The sequence below is a fragment of the Callithrix jacchus genome, chromosome 4 (genome assembly GCF_049354715.1).
Source record: "Callithrix jacchus isolate 240 chromosome 4, calJac240_pri, whole genome shotgun sequence".
NCBI lineage: Eukaryota > Metazoa > Chordata > Mammalia > Primates > Cebidae > Callithrix > Callithrix jacchus.
The window spans coordinates 51,357,565-51,378,154 of record NC_133505.1 but is presented as its reverse complement, the minus strand read 5'-3'; the positions used below and the strand labels follow the sequence as shown (position 1 = coordinate 51,378,154).

At 44.1% G+C, this 20,590-nt stretch overlaps 1 protein-coding gene across 5 annotated transcripts in view; it reads right to left on the bottom strand.

Moving 5' to 3' along the window:
* Positions 1–1,445: 1,445 nt before the first annotated feature.
* The window catches only part of BICRAL (BICRA like chromatin remodeling complex associated protein), an 82,504-nt gene continuing 63,359 nt past the window's right edge, over positions 1,446–20,590 (bottom strand). For all 5 annotated transcript variants that reach the window (XM_054254003.2, XM_054254000.2, XM_054254002.2 and 2 more), the window contains 7 exons: positions 17,273–17,378; positions 15,672–15,772; positions 13,506–13,567; positions 12,495–12,640; positions 10,106–10,200; positions 7,338–7,440; positions 1,446–5,313 (listed from right to left, as the gene is read on the bottom strand). In XM_054254003.2, the coding sequence (XP_054109978.1) occupies positions 4,526–5,313; positions 7,338–7,440; positions 10,106–10,200; positions 12,495–12,640; positions 13,506–13,567; positions 15,672–15,772; positions 17,273–17,378 (1,401 nt within the window). In that variant the 3' untranslated portion in view covers positions 1,446–4,525. The remainder of the gene's footprint in view (positions 5,314–7,337; positions 7,441–10,105; positions 10,201–12,494; positions 12,641–13,505; positions 13,568–15,671; positions 15,773–17,272; positions 17,379–20,590) is intronic.

Genomic DNA, 20,590 nt, shown 5'->3' with positions numbered 1-20,590 from the left:
AAATGCCATTCTGGACACACATTTATCCTTAGCAAGAAGTGAAACTTGACATCAGGGCAACACTGTATATGACATCAGTGGACAGATTCCTTAATGCCATTCTGTTAGTTATTTGAGAATGACTTCTTTTTTTTGAGATGGAGTTTTGCTCTTGTTGCCCAGGCTGGAGTGCAATGGTGCAATCTCAGCTCACTGCAACCTCTGCCTTCCTGGTTCAAGCAATTCTCCTGCCTCAGCTTCCTGAGTAGCTGGGATTATAGGCATGAGCCACTATGCCTGGCTAATTTTGTATTGTTAGTAGAGACGGGGTTTCTCCATGTTGGCCAGGCTGGTCATGAACTCCGACCTCAAGTGATCAGCCTGCCTCAGCCTCCCAAAGTGCTGGGATTACAGGCATGAGCTACCACGCCCCGCCAGTAATGACTTTCTTTGTTGCTTTCTTTCTTTTTAGAGAATGACTTTCTATTTATGTACTGATTATTGCTGAATCTTGATTTCCTACTGCTCTTAGGACACAGGGGAGAATCTAATTAAACCATAAGACAGTACAAGTGTAAATTCTAAGCCCTAAAGAACAATTTGTCCCCAGAAATACAGAAGCTTCCCTAACAATTTGGGTGGAAAATTGTGAGGGCAGGAATTCAGAAGGGCCTCATGGGGCTGATTTTTTTTTTTCTGAGACGGAGTTTTGCTCTTGTTACCCAGGCTGGAGTGCAATGGCGCAATCTCGGCTCACCGCAACCTCCGCCCCCTGGGTTCAGGCAATTCTCCTGCCTCAGCCTCCCGAGTAGCTGGGATTACAGGCACGCGCCACCGTGCCCAGCTAATTTTTTGTAATTTTTAGTAGAGACGGGGTTCACCATGTTGACCAGGATGGTCTCGATCTGTTGACCTCGTGATCCACCTGCCTCGGCCTCCCAAAGTGCTGGGATTACAGGCTTGAGCCACCGCGCCTGGCCTGGGCTGATTTTATACATAAGGTTATAGAGTTATTTTTCAATACATTTGGTCAAATATGTTGAATCCAAAGAGAAACATGTTAATTCTGGAATATGTCTTATGTAAAGTCATTTATCCCTTAGCTTTCTCCTTGTCCTTGCAGAAACAAACATAACAACTGAAGAAAACCTCCTGCAGAGTGAGGCTCACTTACCTGACTTTTCACATGACCCCACTTTTCCTTCCATAGCTAAGGACTTATGCAACAGGAGTGGGGATGGAGGCCAGAGGTGCACGGGACCAAACCTCCTCACAGACCAGCTTCATTAATTTGTAACTGTTTGGAAAGGCCAATCAATTAAAATCCTATCCTTTCTCTGACTGGGGTAAATTGATTTTGGTAATGGTTAATCTATTGAAATAGAATTCTCATTGAACACTTACCCTTTCCTTCTGGGAAAAGCAGCCATTCCTATTTGCAAAATCAAGACAATCACAGTTGCACATTTTCCCAAATCTTTGGCTGTATTGCAATGGTTGTTTCATTTTGTAATCTCCATCTAAACATTTCCTAACCATGGATTAACAATATAGTTACTGACTGGTTTCTTTTAACAGTATTTATCCAACATAACAAAATAAACTGCAATTTGTTATACTTTTTTTTTTTTTACAAAACATTTTATAAATATTTTTACAAAATGTATACAAAGCAATTTCAAGTGAGACATACTATACAAATGAAGGTATTTAAGCAAATAAAGCCCACACCACACTGACAGCGAGTGACGCGTCCTCTTTCAGTCAAGTCAGTCTGTAAGGCCTCCCTAATCTAACAGAATCTACTAAATCCTTCAGAGCTAAAATATTTTTTTTGTAATTGCCAGATTAAAATTTTGCTTTATCTTTAGGAAGTACTTAAGGACACAGAAAATCAAATGCTTAATAACAAATTCACACTTTTCCACAACAACAGGAAAAAAAAAAAGAAAATGTTATTTGTTACTGAGTACAAATAGTTCTAAAACGTAACTTTGACTAATGAACCTGAACAACTGAATGTTGGCCATCCGAGGCTGAGCTCTCCTACCCTTCACCAGAGGGGGCTCGACACGCGAGTTATGATCCATGTGTGTAGAACCTAATCACGGGAGTAAAATACATTTCATAATCTTCATCTGTCATTATCTAGAATCCTTCCTCCATAAAAAGTAAACTTACATACAAAGACACAAAAATTTACAAGTTTCATTTTGGTAAATTAGGCTCTCCATTTGCTAACAAGCGTTAGGGCTTAAAAACCCTTTAAGATGGTATATAGCAAAGCTAGGATCGGGACAGCAGGGCAGGATAGGGAAGAAAGAGAGGTGACAAATGTACATGAAGCTTATCTTGTCTCTTGAGAATTCCACTGATTTGCAGTAATTAATGTAACTCATTAGCAGCTGACAGGTATAAAGTTTCACAATGAGAATTTGATTAGGAGGGATCATCTTTAAGTCTTGCTAGGAATTAGGGGAGCATGAGGCCTAAGGGAAGAAGAGCCTATGAAATCATGGAGTTCAGGGCAGGGTGTTATCCCAGGGCCACCCAAACACAAAGTACCCACTGGCAACACCAACTTATCTTTCTAATATGTTACAATACAGGAAAAAGGGGAAATCTGCAAGTTCGATATTGGCACAAATAAGGAAAAACCAGTAACCCTAAAATGGCCCAGGTTTTCCAATTTGTATTGGCTGGGGCAAGTGGTTGGGGTGAAGGTACGTTGCTATTCTGAAGACTGGCCATCTCATAGGGTTTTTTTTTGTGTGTAGTGGGACAAAAGGGCATGGGGTACAGGTCTTCTGTTGCTGTGTTTTCTAATCAGAAGCCTTCCTTTACATCACGGGCCAATCTGGAAAAGAAATGCCCAACATGATGACAGTGAGGGTCATCCCCATGCTGGCAAGAGCCAGAAGCAGACTCTGGCAACGCATGAAAGTGGAGACCAGTGGATGCACCTCTAGAGCCAGGGAGAAAAATGAGGAAGTACACACACTAAGAGGGAGAGTGAGTGTGTACACACGGTAACCAAAATGACCTCTGGATCTGAGCAGCTCAGAGACACGTGTGTGTGTATATGTGGAAGAGTGCATAAAAATACTACCATGTAGCTTTCCCAATGAGAGGAGATAAGTGACGGTTACAATGACATTGAGAATAAAGGTAACAACAGAAAAGGGATAACCTGGGACAGGTATACAAGAAAGGAAAATGGAGAACACTTCCTGACAAGAAAGAAAAATAAATAAAGCAATAAGCCATGCTCACTACTATGAGCACGGGCCAAACACAAACCGTGACAGGGCGTATCCTTTGGCTCTCAAATGAGAATCTCATGTCTCAGATAGTTCCTTTTAGTGGTGGGCTAGCTGGTTACCTTTGGTTTGTCTGTGTTTTGGTAATGAATTGCTGCCGGGGTGACTACTGTTCTCAGACAAGAAGCATAAAAACAAGGCCAAAGTCCCCTTAAAGTTTAAACTGAAAAATTACAACATAATTTTCAAATGAAGGTGCTTTTGATGCTTGGTTATTAGTTGTGGGAGAGGGTGCAAAGAGAGGTTAAATGAAACAAAACCCAGCAACAAACAAAAACATACATCATATGTTGACTATATCCAATTATAAATGCAAAACTTGTTTTTTCTCAATAGTTAACATATATATGCTTTTACATATATACATATTAATATTATAACCCTCATGGCTCTATCCCGGCCTCCCCTGTACACTGTGCCTCTTAAGTGGTTTCCATTTTCCTTTATTTAGCCTGGTGAAATGATTTCAAATTCTGCTGTTGTAACTAAGAACAGAACATTCCCTAGATGAACTTCAGCATGGATATGCCTAAAAGCATGAGGTTTTGCTCCAGGAGCATCAGAAAAGCACTTGAACCATCCACTTGAACCATCCACAGGGACGCTCTGCAATGCCCTGCTATGTGCTACTGGCTTTCCCACCAGGGCTGCGGGTCCCTGGCAGCGCAGCCAGCAATTTACTGCTCAAGGATGGCTGAGGGGGAAGAATAATGTGGCCTTCCCCTCAATAACAATAAAACATACACACAAAACTCAAAATAATTAAAAAAAACCTCCAAAACTAAATTTGGAGATGCAGTGGGATATTCTTTAAAAAGTAGCTTCTATCTGTCTCATTTGATTTTAGTTAAGTCTGTTCTTTTCAAATGACTTATGATTGTCAAAATTTTATGCAGGGCCAAGTATACTGTGGTCTCATGGAGTTACAGTGTTTTTAAAAAATAAAACAAATAAACAAAATGACTATATGCACTTTCATAACACTTGAAATGAGTGGGGCCTATCAGACTGCTTTCTAACAAGGATTAATTTTACTAAAGGATCTCCCTGTAATCACGACAAGTATTGCTCTTAAACAAAGAACAGGATTGAGATTAGAAAGAATAACCTGTGATGAAAGATCAAGCAGGCTGGAGACAGGAGACCATTTCCATTTGCTTTTGCCAGGAAAGAATGTAACTAGTCCGGGGTGGGGTCTGGGGCGGGTCAGGGGAGGACTGCGGCTATTAACACTCTAGGATACTATTTACAGCTGCTTCTAAAATGGAGTCAGTTTCTACAACACCTTCACTGTGGTCCGGGATGAATTTTTCCAGGCAGTTTTCCTGTGAAGCCATAGGAGAAAAGTTGGGGAAATCTAACTCAACAGAGCCGCTAACCGTGGGGTCACTCTGGGGCTGCCGTCCCGCCTTTTTGAGTTCCAAGATGTTCTTAAATGTGTTTTCTAAACTCTTTGTCAGCTGGAGATCTGGCTGGGGCTCACCTGACCCTTTCATGATGTCTGTGTGTAAAACTTCATTCTTTGGAGAATTCCTCAGACTTTTGTCCTGGAAGGAATTATTACACGTCATCTCCAAGTGTGAATCCGCTAGGATGCTTGAGAGTTTGCTCTCAGTACCGTGATCCGACCTGGATGAGGTTTTCGGGTGCCCTTCGGGGCCGGGAGAGCACTCACTGGCCTTCAAAGGCTCTCTCCGGCTGGCCTTCTCTTCAGACATGCTCTGGCACTGAACTAAGCCCACTTTGTCAAATTTCAGTGCTCTGCCAAGGCATTCTGTTTTTTTAGAAATGTTTCCTTCTGCAGAGACCACGATGTGATTAGGCACTAGATGAAACTGGTCATGATTCATGGGTTCTGTCACACTGGTTTTGGCTCGGTCTCTGCCTTGGGCCTTGGCCGGTGGATGTGGAGAGCTGCTAGCTTTACTGCCATGCTGGTCGTTGCGGCCAAACTGTGTCTCATGAGCAGCTTTATCAAGTTTGAAGGAACAACAGAAATCAGCCTGAAAACCCTCTGGAAATGGGAACAAAAAGAACATTAGTGAGTGACTAGGAGAGCAGGGATTACACAACAGACCCTCAGTGGGTCAGGTGCGGATGGCAACGCCAGTCCTGCTCGTGGAGTCTGTCTGCTTCACATACAGGAACATGCAGAAGCAGGACCCAAAGCCTGAGCGAGCATCCTGTAAAGGCAGCCGAGGCTGTGGAGACCTGGCTTCCAGATGGGAAGCTTAAACCTTTTGAAAAGGTAGATGCTTGATGACAAATGGGAAAACATGATGGGTAAAATGCTGCACTCAGTCCTGATCTCTAAATATTATTTTATTTTATTTTTTTTGAGACAGAGTCTTGCTCTGCTGCCCAGGCTGGAGTGCAGTGGTACGATCTTAGCTCACTGAAACCTCTGCCTCCTGGGCTCAAGTGATTCTCCTGCCTCAGGCTCCCAAGTAGCTGGGACTACAGGCACTGCCACCACACCTGGCTAATTTAGGTTTTTTTTTTTTTTTTTGAGACAGAGTTTCACTCATTACCCAGGCTGGAGTGCAATGGCGTAATCTCGGCTCACCGCAACCTCTGCCTCCTGGGTTCAGGTAATTCTCCTGCCTCAGCCTCCCGAGTAGCTGGGATTATAGGCACGTGCCACCATACCCAGCTAAATTTTTGTATTTTTAGTAGAGATGGGGTTTCACCATGTTGACCAGGATGGTCTCTATCTCTTGACCTCGTGATCCACCCACCTTGGCCTCCCAAAGTGCTGGGATTACAGGTGTGAGCCACCACACCCGGCCTAATTTAGGTATTTTTAGTAAAGACAGCGTTTCACCACATTGGTCAGGCTGGTCTTGAACTCCCGACCTCAAGTGATCGCCCTCCTTGGCCTCCCAAACTGCTGGGATTACAGGTGTAAGCCACTGTGCCCAGCCTCTAAGTATTATTTTAAATTAGTTTTCAGCTAATGACCTCTTGAAATGGTCTGAAAACAGAAATTAGGTGCTGGTATTAGCCTGGTTTCTTCCTTACAGCAGAAGGACCTGGAATGGGGCTTTGCAGGGAAGGGGGACAGATACCAAGAAACAGAAAACCCATCTATCTTACATACTTTCTGGGTGAAGAAAGCTATTTGTCTTTGTGAAGGCACTTCAATACCTGTAGACACATAGGAGAAACCTGGCATCACTTTGCCAAGACCACAAAATGAATAGTCAACACTCATCCAAAATAATATGGAAGTCAGTGGGTATGCAGGAATTGTGTCTGTGAGTGAACACTCAACTGCACCAGGCTCCAAGAGCCCAAGGATGGCAAAAAAGATGTCCGTGAGGATTGAGAACATTGAGGGTACAGGTGGAAGTAGGCAGACTGCTGTTGAGCAAGAGTGGAAAAAATGTTAACTCTGGAAATAACTGAAGTAAAATGGGGCTTTGATGACATCTATAAGACCACAAAGAATATGTATAGTGTGAACATGAAATTTGTTCACCAACTTCTAAAATGTGAGTTCTAGGGCATATAGCCTTGAAATCTAAAACGATGATTCCATCCAACAAACACTGGCTGTGCGGGCCAAGGAGGAGAAGGAAGTAGCTGGGATTAGAGGTGTGAGCCACTGTGCCCAGCTCTCCCCAGAATTCACATTTTACCTTCAAGTTTTTTGAGACAGAGTTTTGCTGTTGTTGCCCAGGCTGGAGTGCAATGGCACTATCTCAGCTCACTGCGACCTCTGTCTCCAGGGGGTCAAGCCATTCTCTTGCCTCAGCCTTTCCAGTAGTTGGGATTACAGGCATGCACCACCACACTCGGCTAATTTTGCATTTTTAGTAGAGACAGGGTTTTGCCATGTTGGCCAGGCTGGTCTCAAACTCCTGACCTCAGATGACCTGCCCGGCTCAGCCTCCCAAAGAGCTGGGATTACAGGTGTGAGCTGCCATGCCCGGCCTACCTTCAGGTTTCCTACCCAAAGTTCAGACAGACTCCCAAAGGCCCCACAGTCCCTGAACCATGGCAGAAGCTGTCTACTTTCACTGTGAAGTTTCTTACCAGGGTCTACAAGTGCCAGGCGCTTGTCTCGGGATAGGGAAGCTCTTTCCTCCTGGTTGAACATCCTGTCAATCATCACCATCTCAGCAGAGGGATTGATTCGCTGAAAGAGAGAGGCCAGTCATTTCAGATGCCTTTTATCAACTGCAAACATCTCACAACGGAAGCAATCAGAATTGACAGTTTGGTGTCTAGGTTGTAGTCATGTCCTGTTGAGTCACATAGGATACATATACAATTTTTAAAAAATTGTTGTTTTTGGAAAAAATAATTTACACATTGGTACAAAGTTCAAAAAATACTACAGGGTATGTAAAAAGTGCACCCACCACCACCCAGTGCCTCTCCCCAGAGGCATTTGCCTGCCTAGCAGTTTTCAGTACCCTTCTGGAGATATTTTTGACACACATAAGAATATATATGCATTTTGGCCAGGCATGGTGGCTCACGCCTGTAAATCCCAGCCTTTGGGAGGCCAAGGCAGGTGGATCATGAGGTCATTAATTCAAGACCAGCCTGGCCAACATAGTGAAACCCCATCTCTACTAAAAATACAAAATATTAGCCAGGCATGGTGCTGCATGCCTGTAATCCCAGCCACTCAGGAGGCTGAGCCAGGAGAACTGCTTGAACCTGGGAGGCGCAGCTTGCAGTGAGCCAAGATCCCTGCCACTGCACTCCAGCCTGGGTGACAGTGTGGGATTCTGTCTCAAAAGAGAAGAAGAAGAAAAAATATATATGTATATACTTTATATATATACACACTTCTTTATTTTTGTACCCAAATAGTAGCAACTATATATACTGTTCTGTATTTTTTTCTCTTCTACATAATAATATATTTTAGAAATCTTTTCATTAGGATGACCTTTTACTTTATATTCTGCTATGCCTTAATTGTGTTTTTAGTAAAGCTTTCCTTTTTATTAAAGCTTTTGCTATTAACAGGATCAAATCTTAAATTATATTTTTGGGTCTTTCATTTTATTTTTATTATTATTTTTAAATTTCTTTTCCACTTAGTATTGGACTGGGTATTATTTAACATGAAAATTCATGGCAGATTCATGGCCAGTATTGTTTTCCTCACAAACAATGGAGCTGGCCTTTTTTGATGTCTCAGAGTTTTGTTTCAGAAATGGCTGTCAAAATGCAAACAATTTTTTTTTTTTTTTTTTGAGATGGAGTCTCACTCTGTCGCCAGACAGGAGTGCAGTGGCGGGATCTTGGCTGACCGCAACCTCCACATCCTGAGTTAAAGCGATTCTCCTGCCTCAGCCCCCTGAGTAGCTGGGACTACAGGCATGTGCCAGCACACCTAGCTGATTTTTATATTTTTAGTAGAGACAGGGTTTCACCATGTTGGCCAGGATGGTCTCGATCTCTTGACCTCATGATCCGCTTGCCTCGACCTCCCAAATTGCTAGGATTACAGGCATGAGCCACTGTGCTGGCCTTTTTTTTTTTTTTTTTTTTTTTTTTTTTTAAGAGAGACAGAGTCTCACTTTGTTGCCCAGGCTGGAGTGCAGTGGTGCGATCTCGGCTCCCTGCAACCTTTGTCTCCTGAGTAGCTGGGACTACAGGTGTGCACCAGCATGCCTGGCTAATTTTTTTTTGACACAGATTCACTCTTTTGCCCAGGCTGGAGTGAAGTGGCGTGATCTCTGCTCCCTACGACCTCCGCCCCCTGGATTCAAGCGATTTTCCTGCCTTAGCCTCCCAAGTAGCTAGAATTACAGGCTAATTCTTGTATCTTTAGTAGAGATGGATTTTCACTATGTTGGCCAGGTCTTGAACTCCTGACTTTAGGTGATCCACCCACCTCAGCTTCCCAAAGTGCTAAGATTACAGGTGTGAGCTACTGTGCCTGGCATAATTTTTGTATTTTTAGTAGAGACAGGGTTTCACCATGTTGGCCAGGCTGGTCTCGAACTCTTGACCTCGGGTGATCCACCTGCCTTGGCCTCCCAAAGTGCTGGGATTACAGGCATGAGCCACCGTGCCTGGCCTGAGTTGTATACTTTAAATGTTAATTTTATGGTATGTCAGTGATCTCTCAATTAATAATAAAACTAATTTTGACATTTGTCACCAGCTTATCTTTTCAGATGTGCCTCCAGTCCTTCTCCCACATCTCTGGGGTGGTGAAAGGCAGTAGACAGCATTAGAGTCTCTACTAATGACTCTGCAAACTTCTTAGCTATCTGATCTCAGGCAAATTACTTAACCAAAGCCCTGGTTTCCTTATTTGTTAAAAAGAGAATAGTACTGACCCACCAAGTAAAGTGCAGCAAATGTTCATTGCTGTTTTGTAGCAGCTAAGTGTAAGTTTTTCTTTTCTTTTTACTTTTTTTGAGAGGGAGTCTCGCTCTGTCACCAGGCTGGAGTCCAGTGGCATGATCCTGGCTCACTGCAACCTCTGCCTCCCGGGTTCAAGCGATTCTCCTGCCTCAGCCTCCGGGGTAGCTGGGACTGGCAGGCATCACCACGCTTGGCGAATTTTTGTATTTTTAGTAGAGATAGGGTTTCACCATGTTGGCCAGATGGTCTCGATCTCTTGACCTTGTGATCTGCCTGCCCAGGCTTCCCAAGGTGCTGGGATTACAGGCGTGAGCCACCACACCTAGCCTAGTGTAAGTTTTCTAGAGTGTGAAATATCTGTGCCTTTTATATTATATTCTATAATTCCTTGAACTTTTTATCTCTGATTTAGTGTCTGTGACCTATAAAGTTTTAAAAAAAACAAGTATCAGTAGCATGACTTTTACCATGGCATCTTCTAGGAGCAGGCATCTGTATTTGTTAAGCATAGCTTGGGTCCTTTTTAGGAGCTGAGTGGCAACTGTTTCAAATTCATTGTCCACTTTAAAAAGAGAGAGAGAGAGAAATAGTAAGAGAGTGTAAATCACTGACTAGGTCTTCTGTTTCTTAAGACTGAAATGCATTACTCTTCCATCATTCAAACATGGCTTATCTGGGGAAATTTTCTCTTCTTAGACGAGCTTTTTCCTGGCTAAGCATCATCCTTCTACACTGCTTTCCCTCACTGTCCACAGGTCATGGAAACTCATTTCAGTACTAGCTTTTTTAACTTTAGGAAACCAAGAACATAATTACTTTGATATCACCTATAAAATAACACCATTAACAGACTCACAATAAATATCAGTGAATAGAGAATGATCTGCTAGTTTAGATGACCTAAGCCTAATGGTATGAAAAACTAAAGTAGCTGAAACAAATGAAGACACAGCTTTATATTAAATCGTCATGGTCATGTGGCTCTGTCCTCTGTCTGTTGGTCTCCAAAGATTTGAAAACCTTCTAATTCACTCTTCTTCTCAGTCTTCACACCCCCTGTTTAAGGCTGGATCTTGACCCTATTACCTGGTGTCCTAGGGAAGTCCACAGTGGACCCACGGAAACCACTGTGCCCAGAGATCAGAGGCTAGGAGGAGAAGACTTGTAGCAGCTGAGGAAGGGATTAGAAAAGAGGAGGACACTGATACAGCCAGGCCTTGGTGGTGTGGTGGGAAAGTGCATGGCCAGGCATTGGGACAGGAGGAGTTCCAGATTGGGGGAGGGAGCCCTTATCTCCAATTTTATTTTTTCTTTTTGAGACAGAGTGTTGCTGTCACCCAGGCTGGAGTGCAGTGGTGTGATCTTGGCTTACTGCAACTTCTGCCTTCTGGGTTCAAACAATTCTCCTGCCTCAGCCTCCCAAGTAGCTGGGACTGAAGGTGTGTGCCACCACGCCCAGCTAATTTTTGTATTTTTAGTAGAGACGGAGTTTCACCATGTTGGCCAGGATGGTCTTGACTTCAGGTGATCGGCCTCCCTTGGTCTCCCAAAGTGCTGGGATTACAGGTGTGAGCCACTGCACTTGGCCCTTATCTAACATTTTTGTTAGTTTCTTCATGTGTGGCCAATGCCATGGACTCATTTTGGAACCTCAGAGAATACTTCTGGGAGCTTAAGCACCTAATTCATAAAACTAGAAACAGTTTGGCTGGGCACAGAGGCTCACGCCTCTAATCCCAGCATTTCAAGAGGCCGAGGTGGGCCGATCACTTGAGGTCAGGAGTTCAGGACCAGCCTGGCCAACGTGGACCCATCTCTACTGAAAAATACAAAAATTAGCTGGGCGTGTTGGCACACGCCTGTAATCCCAGCTACTCAGGAGGCTGAGGCAGGGAGAATCACTTGAACCCAGGAGGTGGAGGCTGCAGTGAGCCGAGATCGTGCCACTGCACTCCAGCAGTGAGAGAGTGAGACTATTGTCTCAAAAATAAGCAAACAAACAAACAAACCAGTTCAGGGTATGCATACTGCCTAAAGGCAAGGATTATGCCAAACCACTGTATGGAGTGTCTAGTGCACAGTTATTTCATCTGGAGCCAGCAGTCCACACAAAGTTTTGGATTTACTGCCACCAATTTGTCAATAAAATACTCTGACATTGGTTGGGCAAGGTGGCTCATGCCTGTAATCCCAGCACTTTGGGAGGCCGAGGTGGGTAGATCACAAGGTCAGGAGTTTGCGACCAGCCTGGCCAACATGGTGAAACCCTGTTTCTACTAAAAATACAAAAATTAGCTGAGTGTGGTGGTGGATGCCTGTAATCCCAGCTACTTGGGAGGCAGAGGCAGGACAATCGCTTGAACCCAGGAGGTAAAAGTTGTAGTGAGCTGAGATCACGCCACTGCAGTTCAGCCTGGCAACAGAGCAAGGCTCAAAAAACCAATAAAAACCAATCAAACAAACAAACAAAAACCTCTGACATTAGGGTATCCTCCTAACAATTTTTTTTTAAGAGACACGCTGGAGTGCAATGGCTATTTACAGGCGTGATCATAGCACACTATACTCTCAAACTCCTGGGCTCAGGTGATTATCTTGCTTTAGCCTTCTGAGTAGCTGGGACTACAGGTGTGTGCCCCCGTACCTGGCTTCCCTTCAAAAAATATTATTTAGTTTAAGTTACAACCTTAAACATGAACTGGGAAATTAGGTAACTAGGGAACAAGTTTGGTCTGTGATTAAAAACAATAACCTGCCTACCATCTGGGGGTGATGTGGCTCTTGCTCTTCTGGGGGGTGGTCATGGGAGGGTGCCTGGTATCAGGGTGGTGCTGTAGGGTTCCGGGGCCTGCTTACCTTTCCTCAAGTCTTCCTCAGTGGGCATGGAGCCCTGGCACACGTGGTAGGAGAGCAGTCTCTGTACCGCATCACTTAGTGATCGGAAGTGACTTTTGTCCGGTGTCACAGTGTGGGCTTGGTCCCTCTGCAACTGCTGGAGAATGCTTTACAAGAGAAATGGCCAATGTCAATATAGAGTCATGTTAGGAAGTAAAATCTAATCACATTTATTTACATGCAAAGCAAATAAGATATACAGGAATAGTACGGCAGTTTTTTCTTCAGTTTTATATTTTTTCTACCATAGTGGGTTGATAGCTCAGTTTAGCTCCACAGAAGACTCAAACTATGATCCTGACCTCAAAAGCACTTATGTGTTGGCACCCCCATAAACCTTGGCAGTGCCTGACCATTGGCCAACTAAGCTCATGCCAACATTTCTGTTCTAAACATGGAAGTTTATCAAACAATGCTTTTCCTCAGAGAAGCTTTGTTTCTGAAAAGACATAGAACTATTCTCCTTAAGAAGAAAAGAGCAAACAGTAGAGGCTAAAACTACATTTAATATATTTATAAGTTTTAATGAAAATAAAGTACAGAAAAATATTTTCAAAGTACTTTTTTTTTTTGTGATACGGTCTTGCTCTGTCACCCAGGCTGGAGTGCAGTGGCACAATCTCAGATTCACTGCAACTTCCACCTCAGGACTCAAGCCATCCTCCCACCTCAGCCTCCTGAGTAGCTGGGACTACAGGCTTGTACCACCACATCTAGCTAATTTTTGTATTTTTTGAAGAGACAGGGTCTCGCCATGTTGCCCGGGGTTCACTCGAACTCCTGGGCTCAAGCAATCCTCCTCCCTTAGCCTCCCAAAGTGCTGAGATTACAGGCATGAGCCATCATGCCCTGCCCCAAAGTATATTTTTAAAAAGGCTCATATGCTCATTATTGTAATCTGACCTCTGTAGTATATTTACTGAAGGTTAGGGACCCAGAGGAATGTTCGACATTGATTTGTCAGTAACTCACAAAGCTCCTTTAGTTAGCTGTTTTGCAGCAGGCCTTTTTTGTCCTCCCGAATGACTATCCACCTAAAGACAAAACATACCTCTTATTATTCCCTTTTGTAGAAAAATGAATACAGTTATACATAAAGGTTACTATAATTCACATATTTTCAACTACCAATCAAGAACATATTCTAAGACTATAGAATGTGCCCTGCTGGGGGAAAAAAAAAAACAAAAAACATTGCATGGACTCCATAAAGCAAAGTTATACTGTGTTAAGATTACAGAAAGCTGTATAATCAGTTCCTGAAAAGGACTCGGTTTGCAATTTAAAGCCTGAATCCCTAACTCCTCTCTAAATGCATGATCATCATTATCATAATCATCATTTTGTGTGTGTGTGTGTGACAGGGTCTTACTATGTCATTTAGACTGGAGTGTGGTGGTACAATCACAGCTCACTGCAACCTCTGCTTCCCAGGCTCAAGCAATCCTTCTACCTCAGCTTCCCAGGTAGCTGGGACTACAGGTGTGCACCACCATGCCTGTTAATTTTTTTTTTGTATTTTTTGTAGAGACAGAGTTTTGACATATTGCCCAGGCTTGTCTCGAACTCCTGGACTCAAGCCGTCTGCCTACCTTGGCCTCCCCAAAAGTGTTGGGATTACAGGTGTGAGCCACTCTGCCAACCCATCGTTACATTTTTTAAAAAATTCCACAAATATCTGAAAAGTCAGTAGATACTATCTAATCCACCTTCTCAGGGATAAGTACGGGATATACACACTTTTAAGCTCCTGTTATATATAGTCCAGGTGTGTGATCTAAAGGGGCATTTTTTACATCTTTTGTTCTGCCTTATCTCAGAACCCGAGAACTGAACAGAGTCTTCACTGTGTATTCTAGGCAGTCCCACACTGCAGCAAGTTTCAGTAAACTACTACTTGGTAGGTCTGAGGAAGAAGAAACCATGGTCTTAGTAAGCTGAAAACAAGAAAGGTTTCCTCCCTTTTTAGACTACTAGTTTGAAATATTTTAGGCTTAAAAGCCAAAGCCAAAGTTATTGAATGTGCCCTGAAAATATGTACATCTATCACGTATCAAACAAACAAAAAAAACTAGGCCAGGCATGGTTGCTAAAGCCTGTAATCCTAGCACTTTGGGAGGCTGAGGTGAGAGAACTGCTTGAGCCCAGCTTGGCCAATATGGCAAAACCTTTTCTCTACTAAAAATATAAAAAAATTAGCCAAGCATGGTGGTGTGTGCCTGGAGTCCCAGCTACTCAGGAGGCTGAGGTGAGAGGATCACGTAAGCCCAGGAGAGCAAGGCTTCAATGAGCTTGATTCACACCACTGCGCTCCAGTCTGGGTGACAGGGCGAGATCCCAACTTAAAACAAAACAAAATAAAACAAAGCAGTAAAACTAAAAGAAGAAACCAGACTAGGTGGGGCACAGTGGCTCATGCCTGTAATCTGAGCACTTTGTGGGGGCCAAGGCAGGTGGATGGCTTGAGCTCAGGAGTTTGAGACAGGCATGAACAATGTGGCAAAACCCTTTCTCTACAAAAAATACAAAAAAGCAGCTGGATATTGTCCTAACTACCCAGGAGGCTGTGGCAGGAGGATCACCTGAACCTGGGAGGTTGAGGTTCCAGTGAGCTGTGATCATCCCGCTGCATGCCAGCTTGGGTGACAGAGTGAGACCCTGTCTCAAACAAACAACAACAAGTTAGACTTAAAAAAGTGTCAAAGTTGGGTCAAAAGACTGTAGGGACTGCCTACTTCCTATACTTCTGGTTACTACTACAGAAGAAAAAGTCCCTCAGCATAACTAAGAACAGATCCACTTTGATACAATAGTGAGCGATACCACCCAATAGTAAATGGCATTTTTTGAGTGCCTAGTATGTACTAGCTGCTGGCATATTACTAATTCATGAGGAAATGGTGGATTAATGAAGCACTGTAAACATGTCAGAAATAGAACAGACATTCATCTCAGAAACATAAACATTACAAGGCCCAGCCCATCAGGAAGGTCTTCAGTGACCACCCTGTTGTGGGCACACAGGGGACCGGGTGGACTGTGCACACAACACTAGCCAGCAACCATAAACATGACACAACTACATTTTCATTCAATTATGCTAAACATTAGGAAGAGGCCATGCCAATAGTTTTCTACCTGCACAGCTGGATGGCCAGGAGATGATCCAACTACTTTTTCCTGCTGTGGTGGTACGGTTCCTAAGGACGCCGACATAACTTTGCTTCCAGAATCCTGTCCTATTAGAATACATAAGATAGTGTTCAAAAGAAACAGTAAACTGGGTCCATCATATAACCCTAGGGCCCAATGAGTACAGACTGCTGAGCATTCTGAAATGGGTTTCTTTATCACGGATGCTTGCTGTGAGGAGGGAGGGCAGGGTGCATTTATTTACAAGCTCTAAAGGAAGAGGTTATTAAAGCCTATTTAAGTAATAAATAAGTAAATAGTAATAAATAGAAGCTCTAAATGCTATAGTTTCAAGTTAGTTTTAGTCTGAAAAACAGGCCTCATGCCAGTAATCTGTCAGCACTACAGAACCCCAAAGTAAAATTTAAGGAAAGGGAGGCCCAAACAGCCAAAGAGGCAATTGACTGGGAATATTTAAATTTCTTTCTTTCTTGCATTTTTTTAAAGTACTAATTGGGTACTGCAGATGTTCAAAGCCTTAGGAAAAATGGAAGACATAGTCCATAATATTTTCAGTCTGGGTGGAGAATTCCAAATATGCATATAGAGAGCAACATGGAGATAATGGGGATAATTACAAAGTCACAAGCACTATAAAATACCTTTAAAAAAAATTTTTTTTTTGGGTCTTGTTCTGTCACCTAGGCTGGAGTGCAGTGGCGTGATCTTGGCTCACTGCAACCTCCGCCTCCCAGGTTCAAGTGATTCTCCCACCTCAGCCTCCCGAGTAGCTGGGACTACAGGTGCATGCCATTGCACCCCAGCTAACTTTTGTACTTTTTGATAGAGATGGGGTGGGTTTCACCATGTTGGCCAGACTGGTCTCAAACTCCTGACCTCAAGTGATCCACCTGCCTTGGCCTCCCAAAATGCTGGGATTACAGGTGTGAACCACCTCCCCCACCAAATACCAAATTAATTGTTTCTTTCTTTTTTTTTTTTTTTGATACTAAGTCTCACTCTGTTGCCCAGGCTGGAGTGCAGTGGCGTGATCTCGGCTCCCAGCAACTTCCATCTCCCGGGTTCAAGCGATTCTCCTGCCTCAGCCTCCCAAGAAGGTGGGACCACAGGCATGCGCCACCAGGCCTGGCTAATTTTTGTATTTTTAGTATAGACAGGTTTCACTATGTTAGCCAGGCTGGTCTTGAACTCATGACTTTGTGATCTGCCCATCTCAGCCTCCCAAAGTGCTGGGATTACAGGTGTGAGCCACCACACCCGGCCCAAATACATTGTTTCTAAGAAGCATTCCCGCGCCCCCCCCCCACCCGCCCCGCACATAATTTAATGTGTCATAATTTAGTTAGAAGTGCTTTTTTTTTTTCTTGTTGGTAGTATAAAAAATGATAGTACATCTTACAATTGATACTATCTTAGAGTTGATGCAACAGAGTATATTATCTAGGCGGAAAGGATGCAGAAAAAAGGAATGATCAGAGTGGAGGCGAGATTAAGCCAGAAAGCTTTCTTGCAGAATGAGGGAGAAGAGTGGGAAGAGCATCCCATGTGTATTGGGAGGGCAGGGACAAACTGAGGAAGCTCCTGACCTGGCAGTGCGGTGCTCAAGAGCCCAGAGATCTGTGCTTGCCTCAGGCCGTCTGTGGTCTTGGGAGCAGAAATGGGGGAAGTCTGATTCAGACATTTTTTCTGAGCCTGTGAAACATATGACCAAGATTAAAACATTAATTTCATTTCTAAAGCTCTAATAGATTATTTTAAGTACCAACCAGGCCTCTTCATGCCTCCCTAGTACCTTCAGGTTAGATTATAAACAAAATTAAAATTTAAAAACAGTATTTTCTTATTACATCAGGGGAAGTGCAAAGTACATCCTTCAAAAATCTACAGGCACACTGAATTTTCCTGATGCCATTCAGTAGGGATGCGGAGTTGATGCCAAGCTAGTTTCTTGCTCCTGGGACTGCTGTGTTTGTGGTGCCCAGATGAAAAGGCTGCAGCTGGGAATTTCTAACCCCAGTAATCTTTTTTTTTTTTGAGACGGAGTCTCACTCTGTCACCCAGGCTAGAGTGCAGTGGAGCGATCTCTTGGCAACCTCTGCTGCCTGGGTTCAAGCGATTCTCCTGCCTCAGCCTCTCAAGTAGCTGGGATTATAGGCATCTGCCGCCACACCTGGCTAATTTTTGTAGAGACGGGGTTTCACCATCTTAGCCAGGCTGATCTTGAACTCCTGACCTTGTGATATACCCTCCTTGGCCTCCCAAAGTGCTAGGATTATAAGTGTGAGCCACTGTGCCCAGCCAATGCCTGGCTAATTTTTAAATTTTTTTTTGTAGAGACAAGGTCTTCCTATGTTGTCCAGGCTGGTCTTGAACTCCTGGGCTCAAGTGATCCTCCTACCTCGGCCTCCCAAAGTGCTGGGATTACAGGTGTGAGCCTCCGTACCCAGCCCCTTTCCTTGGAAGTAGAATAACCACTCCAGTTGTTACATGGCAGGGCAGGCGTTGGGGGTGGTGTGACTTTGGCCAAGGTGGCTGTGATCAGTATCCACTAAGGGACCTGTTTTGCCTCCTGCATTGGAATCCTCTAGAAAGCTCTGCTGCCTGGGACTACAGCATCTGTAGAAGTTTATTACTGAACTGGTCGTTCCCAGTACTTTCATTTTGAGAATAAGACTTTTAGCTGACTCGTTCACTGCCACATCCCTGGCACCAGAACAGGGCCTGGCACTACAGTAAGCACATAATAAATAGTTGTTAAATAAAAACAAGTGAATGCTAGCCTGGGCAACATGGTGAAACCCCAACTCTACTAATAAAATACAAAAATTATCAGGGCATGGTGGCGCACCCCTGTAATCCCAGCTACTCAGGAGGCTGAGGCAGGAGAATCTCTTGAACCTGGGAGGTGGAGGTTGCAGTGAGCTGAGATCATGCCACTGCACTCCAGCCTGGGTGACAGAGAGAGACTCTGTCAAAAAAAAAAAAAAGAAAGAAAGAAAGAAAGAAAAAGTCTGCCTAGCAGTTCTTCTCTGGGAATTGCCCATTGCCACAGAAACAGGCCAGCAAGGTTGGAAAGTGCACAAAGGACTTCCAATTTCTGTCCAACATGTAAGAAATTTAGAAGGCTTTATTCTTTTTTTTTTTTTGAGACAGAGTCTTGCTCTTGTTGCCCAGGCTGGAGTGCAGTGGTACAATCTCAGCTCACTGCAACCTCCGCCTCCTGGGTTCAAGCGGTTCTCCTGCTTCAGCCTCCCAGGTAGCTGTTATTATAGGTACCTACCACCACACCTGGCTAATTTTTGTATTTTTAGCAGAGATGGGGTTTTGCAATGTTGGCCAGGCTGGTCTAAGACAATTCCTGACCTCAGGTGATTCACCAGCCCCGGCCTCCCAACGTCCTGGGATTACAGGCGTGAGCCAGCGCACCAGCCTAGAAGTCTTTATTCTAACAAGTCAAAAGCTGAACAAATGGAAAAACAATAACTCTTTTTAGATCTGTCAGAGAAATCTGGTCACAGGGCAAAACCACTGCCGCTAAAATTGGAAGGACAGACAGGTAGATACAGAGAGTCATAATTTACCAGACCAGAAACCTGTGAACACACACTTCCTCAGGAATCTGTACTGGGGTAGGAAAGCCTTGATGGGCTGCAGGAGGCTCAGTGTGCGCTGCCTGAGAGAGATAAAACTCCAAGGGGACCCCGTCATGGGGGGTCCTCACACTTTTGTGAGTTTTACTTTCAGGAACTCTACTAGGAACTCACAAAGAATATCAGAGAAAAATCTCCTCATGCTTCTGGGATGGGGAAGGAAAAGGAACCATTTTGGTTTTTTTTTTGAGACAGAGTTTCGCTCTTGTTACCCAGGCTGGAGTGCAATGGCACGATCTTGGCTCACCGCAACCTCCGCCTCCTGGGTTCAGGCAATTCTCCTGCCTCAGCCTCCTGAGTAGCCGGGATTACAGGCACGCGCCACCATGCCCAGCTAATTTTTTGTATCTTTAGTAGAGACGGGGTTTCACCATTTTGACCAGGATGGTCTCGATCTCTTGACCTCGTGGATCCACCCGTCTCGGCCTCCCAAAGTGCTGGGATTACAGGCTTGAGCCACCACGCCCGGCCAGCAAAGGAACCATTTTGAAATATGCTAGAGTATTCTTAACGAGGATTGCCTTAGGAGAAACTTTTTTTTTTTTTTTTTAAGACGGAGTCTTGCTCTATTGCCCAGGCTGGAGTGCAGTGGCAAGATCTTAGCTCACTGTAACCTCCACCTCCCAGGTTCAAGCGATTCTCCAGCCTCAGTCTCCCAAGTAGCTGGGACTACAGGTGCATGCCACCTCGTTTGGCCAATTTTTTTGTATTTTTAGTAGAGACGGGGTTTCACCATGTTGGCCAGGCTGGTCTTGAACTCCTGACCTCAGGTGATCTGCCCACCTCAGCCTCCCAAAGTGCTGGGATTACAGGAGTGAGCCACCCTGCCTGGCCAGGAGAAACTATTTTACCAGAGCCTAACCTGCTGGTGTTTTATCAGAGCCTCATCTACCTGGGAGAAGGGAAATACCTAATTCCAGACCTTTCTAGCCATTCTGTTCCAGCTAAGGTCGAGGATGGGAGTGGTGGAAATTGAGAAACATTGGTGAATTTTATAGTTCAGGGTCCAGGGACATAGGTTTACTAAATGACGGAGACCTAGTCACAGACTATTGAATGCTTCCACTGCCCCATACCTTACCATCACTAAAGGCCTGTTTACTGCAGTTCCTTTTACCAGTATAGCATGTCCATCTTTCAACAAAAAATTACAAGGCACATTAAAAGGCAAAAAGCAGGCCTGACATGGTGGTTCATGCCTGTAATCCCAGCACTTTGGGAGGCTGAGGTGGGTGGCTGCTTGAGGTCAGGAGT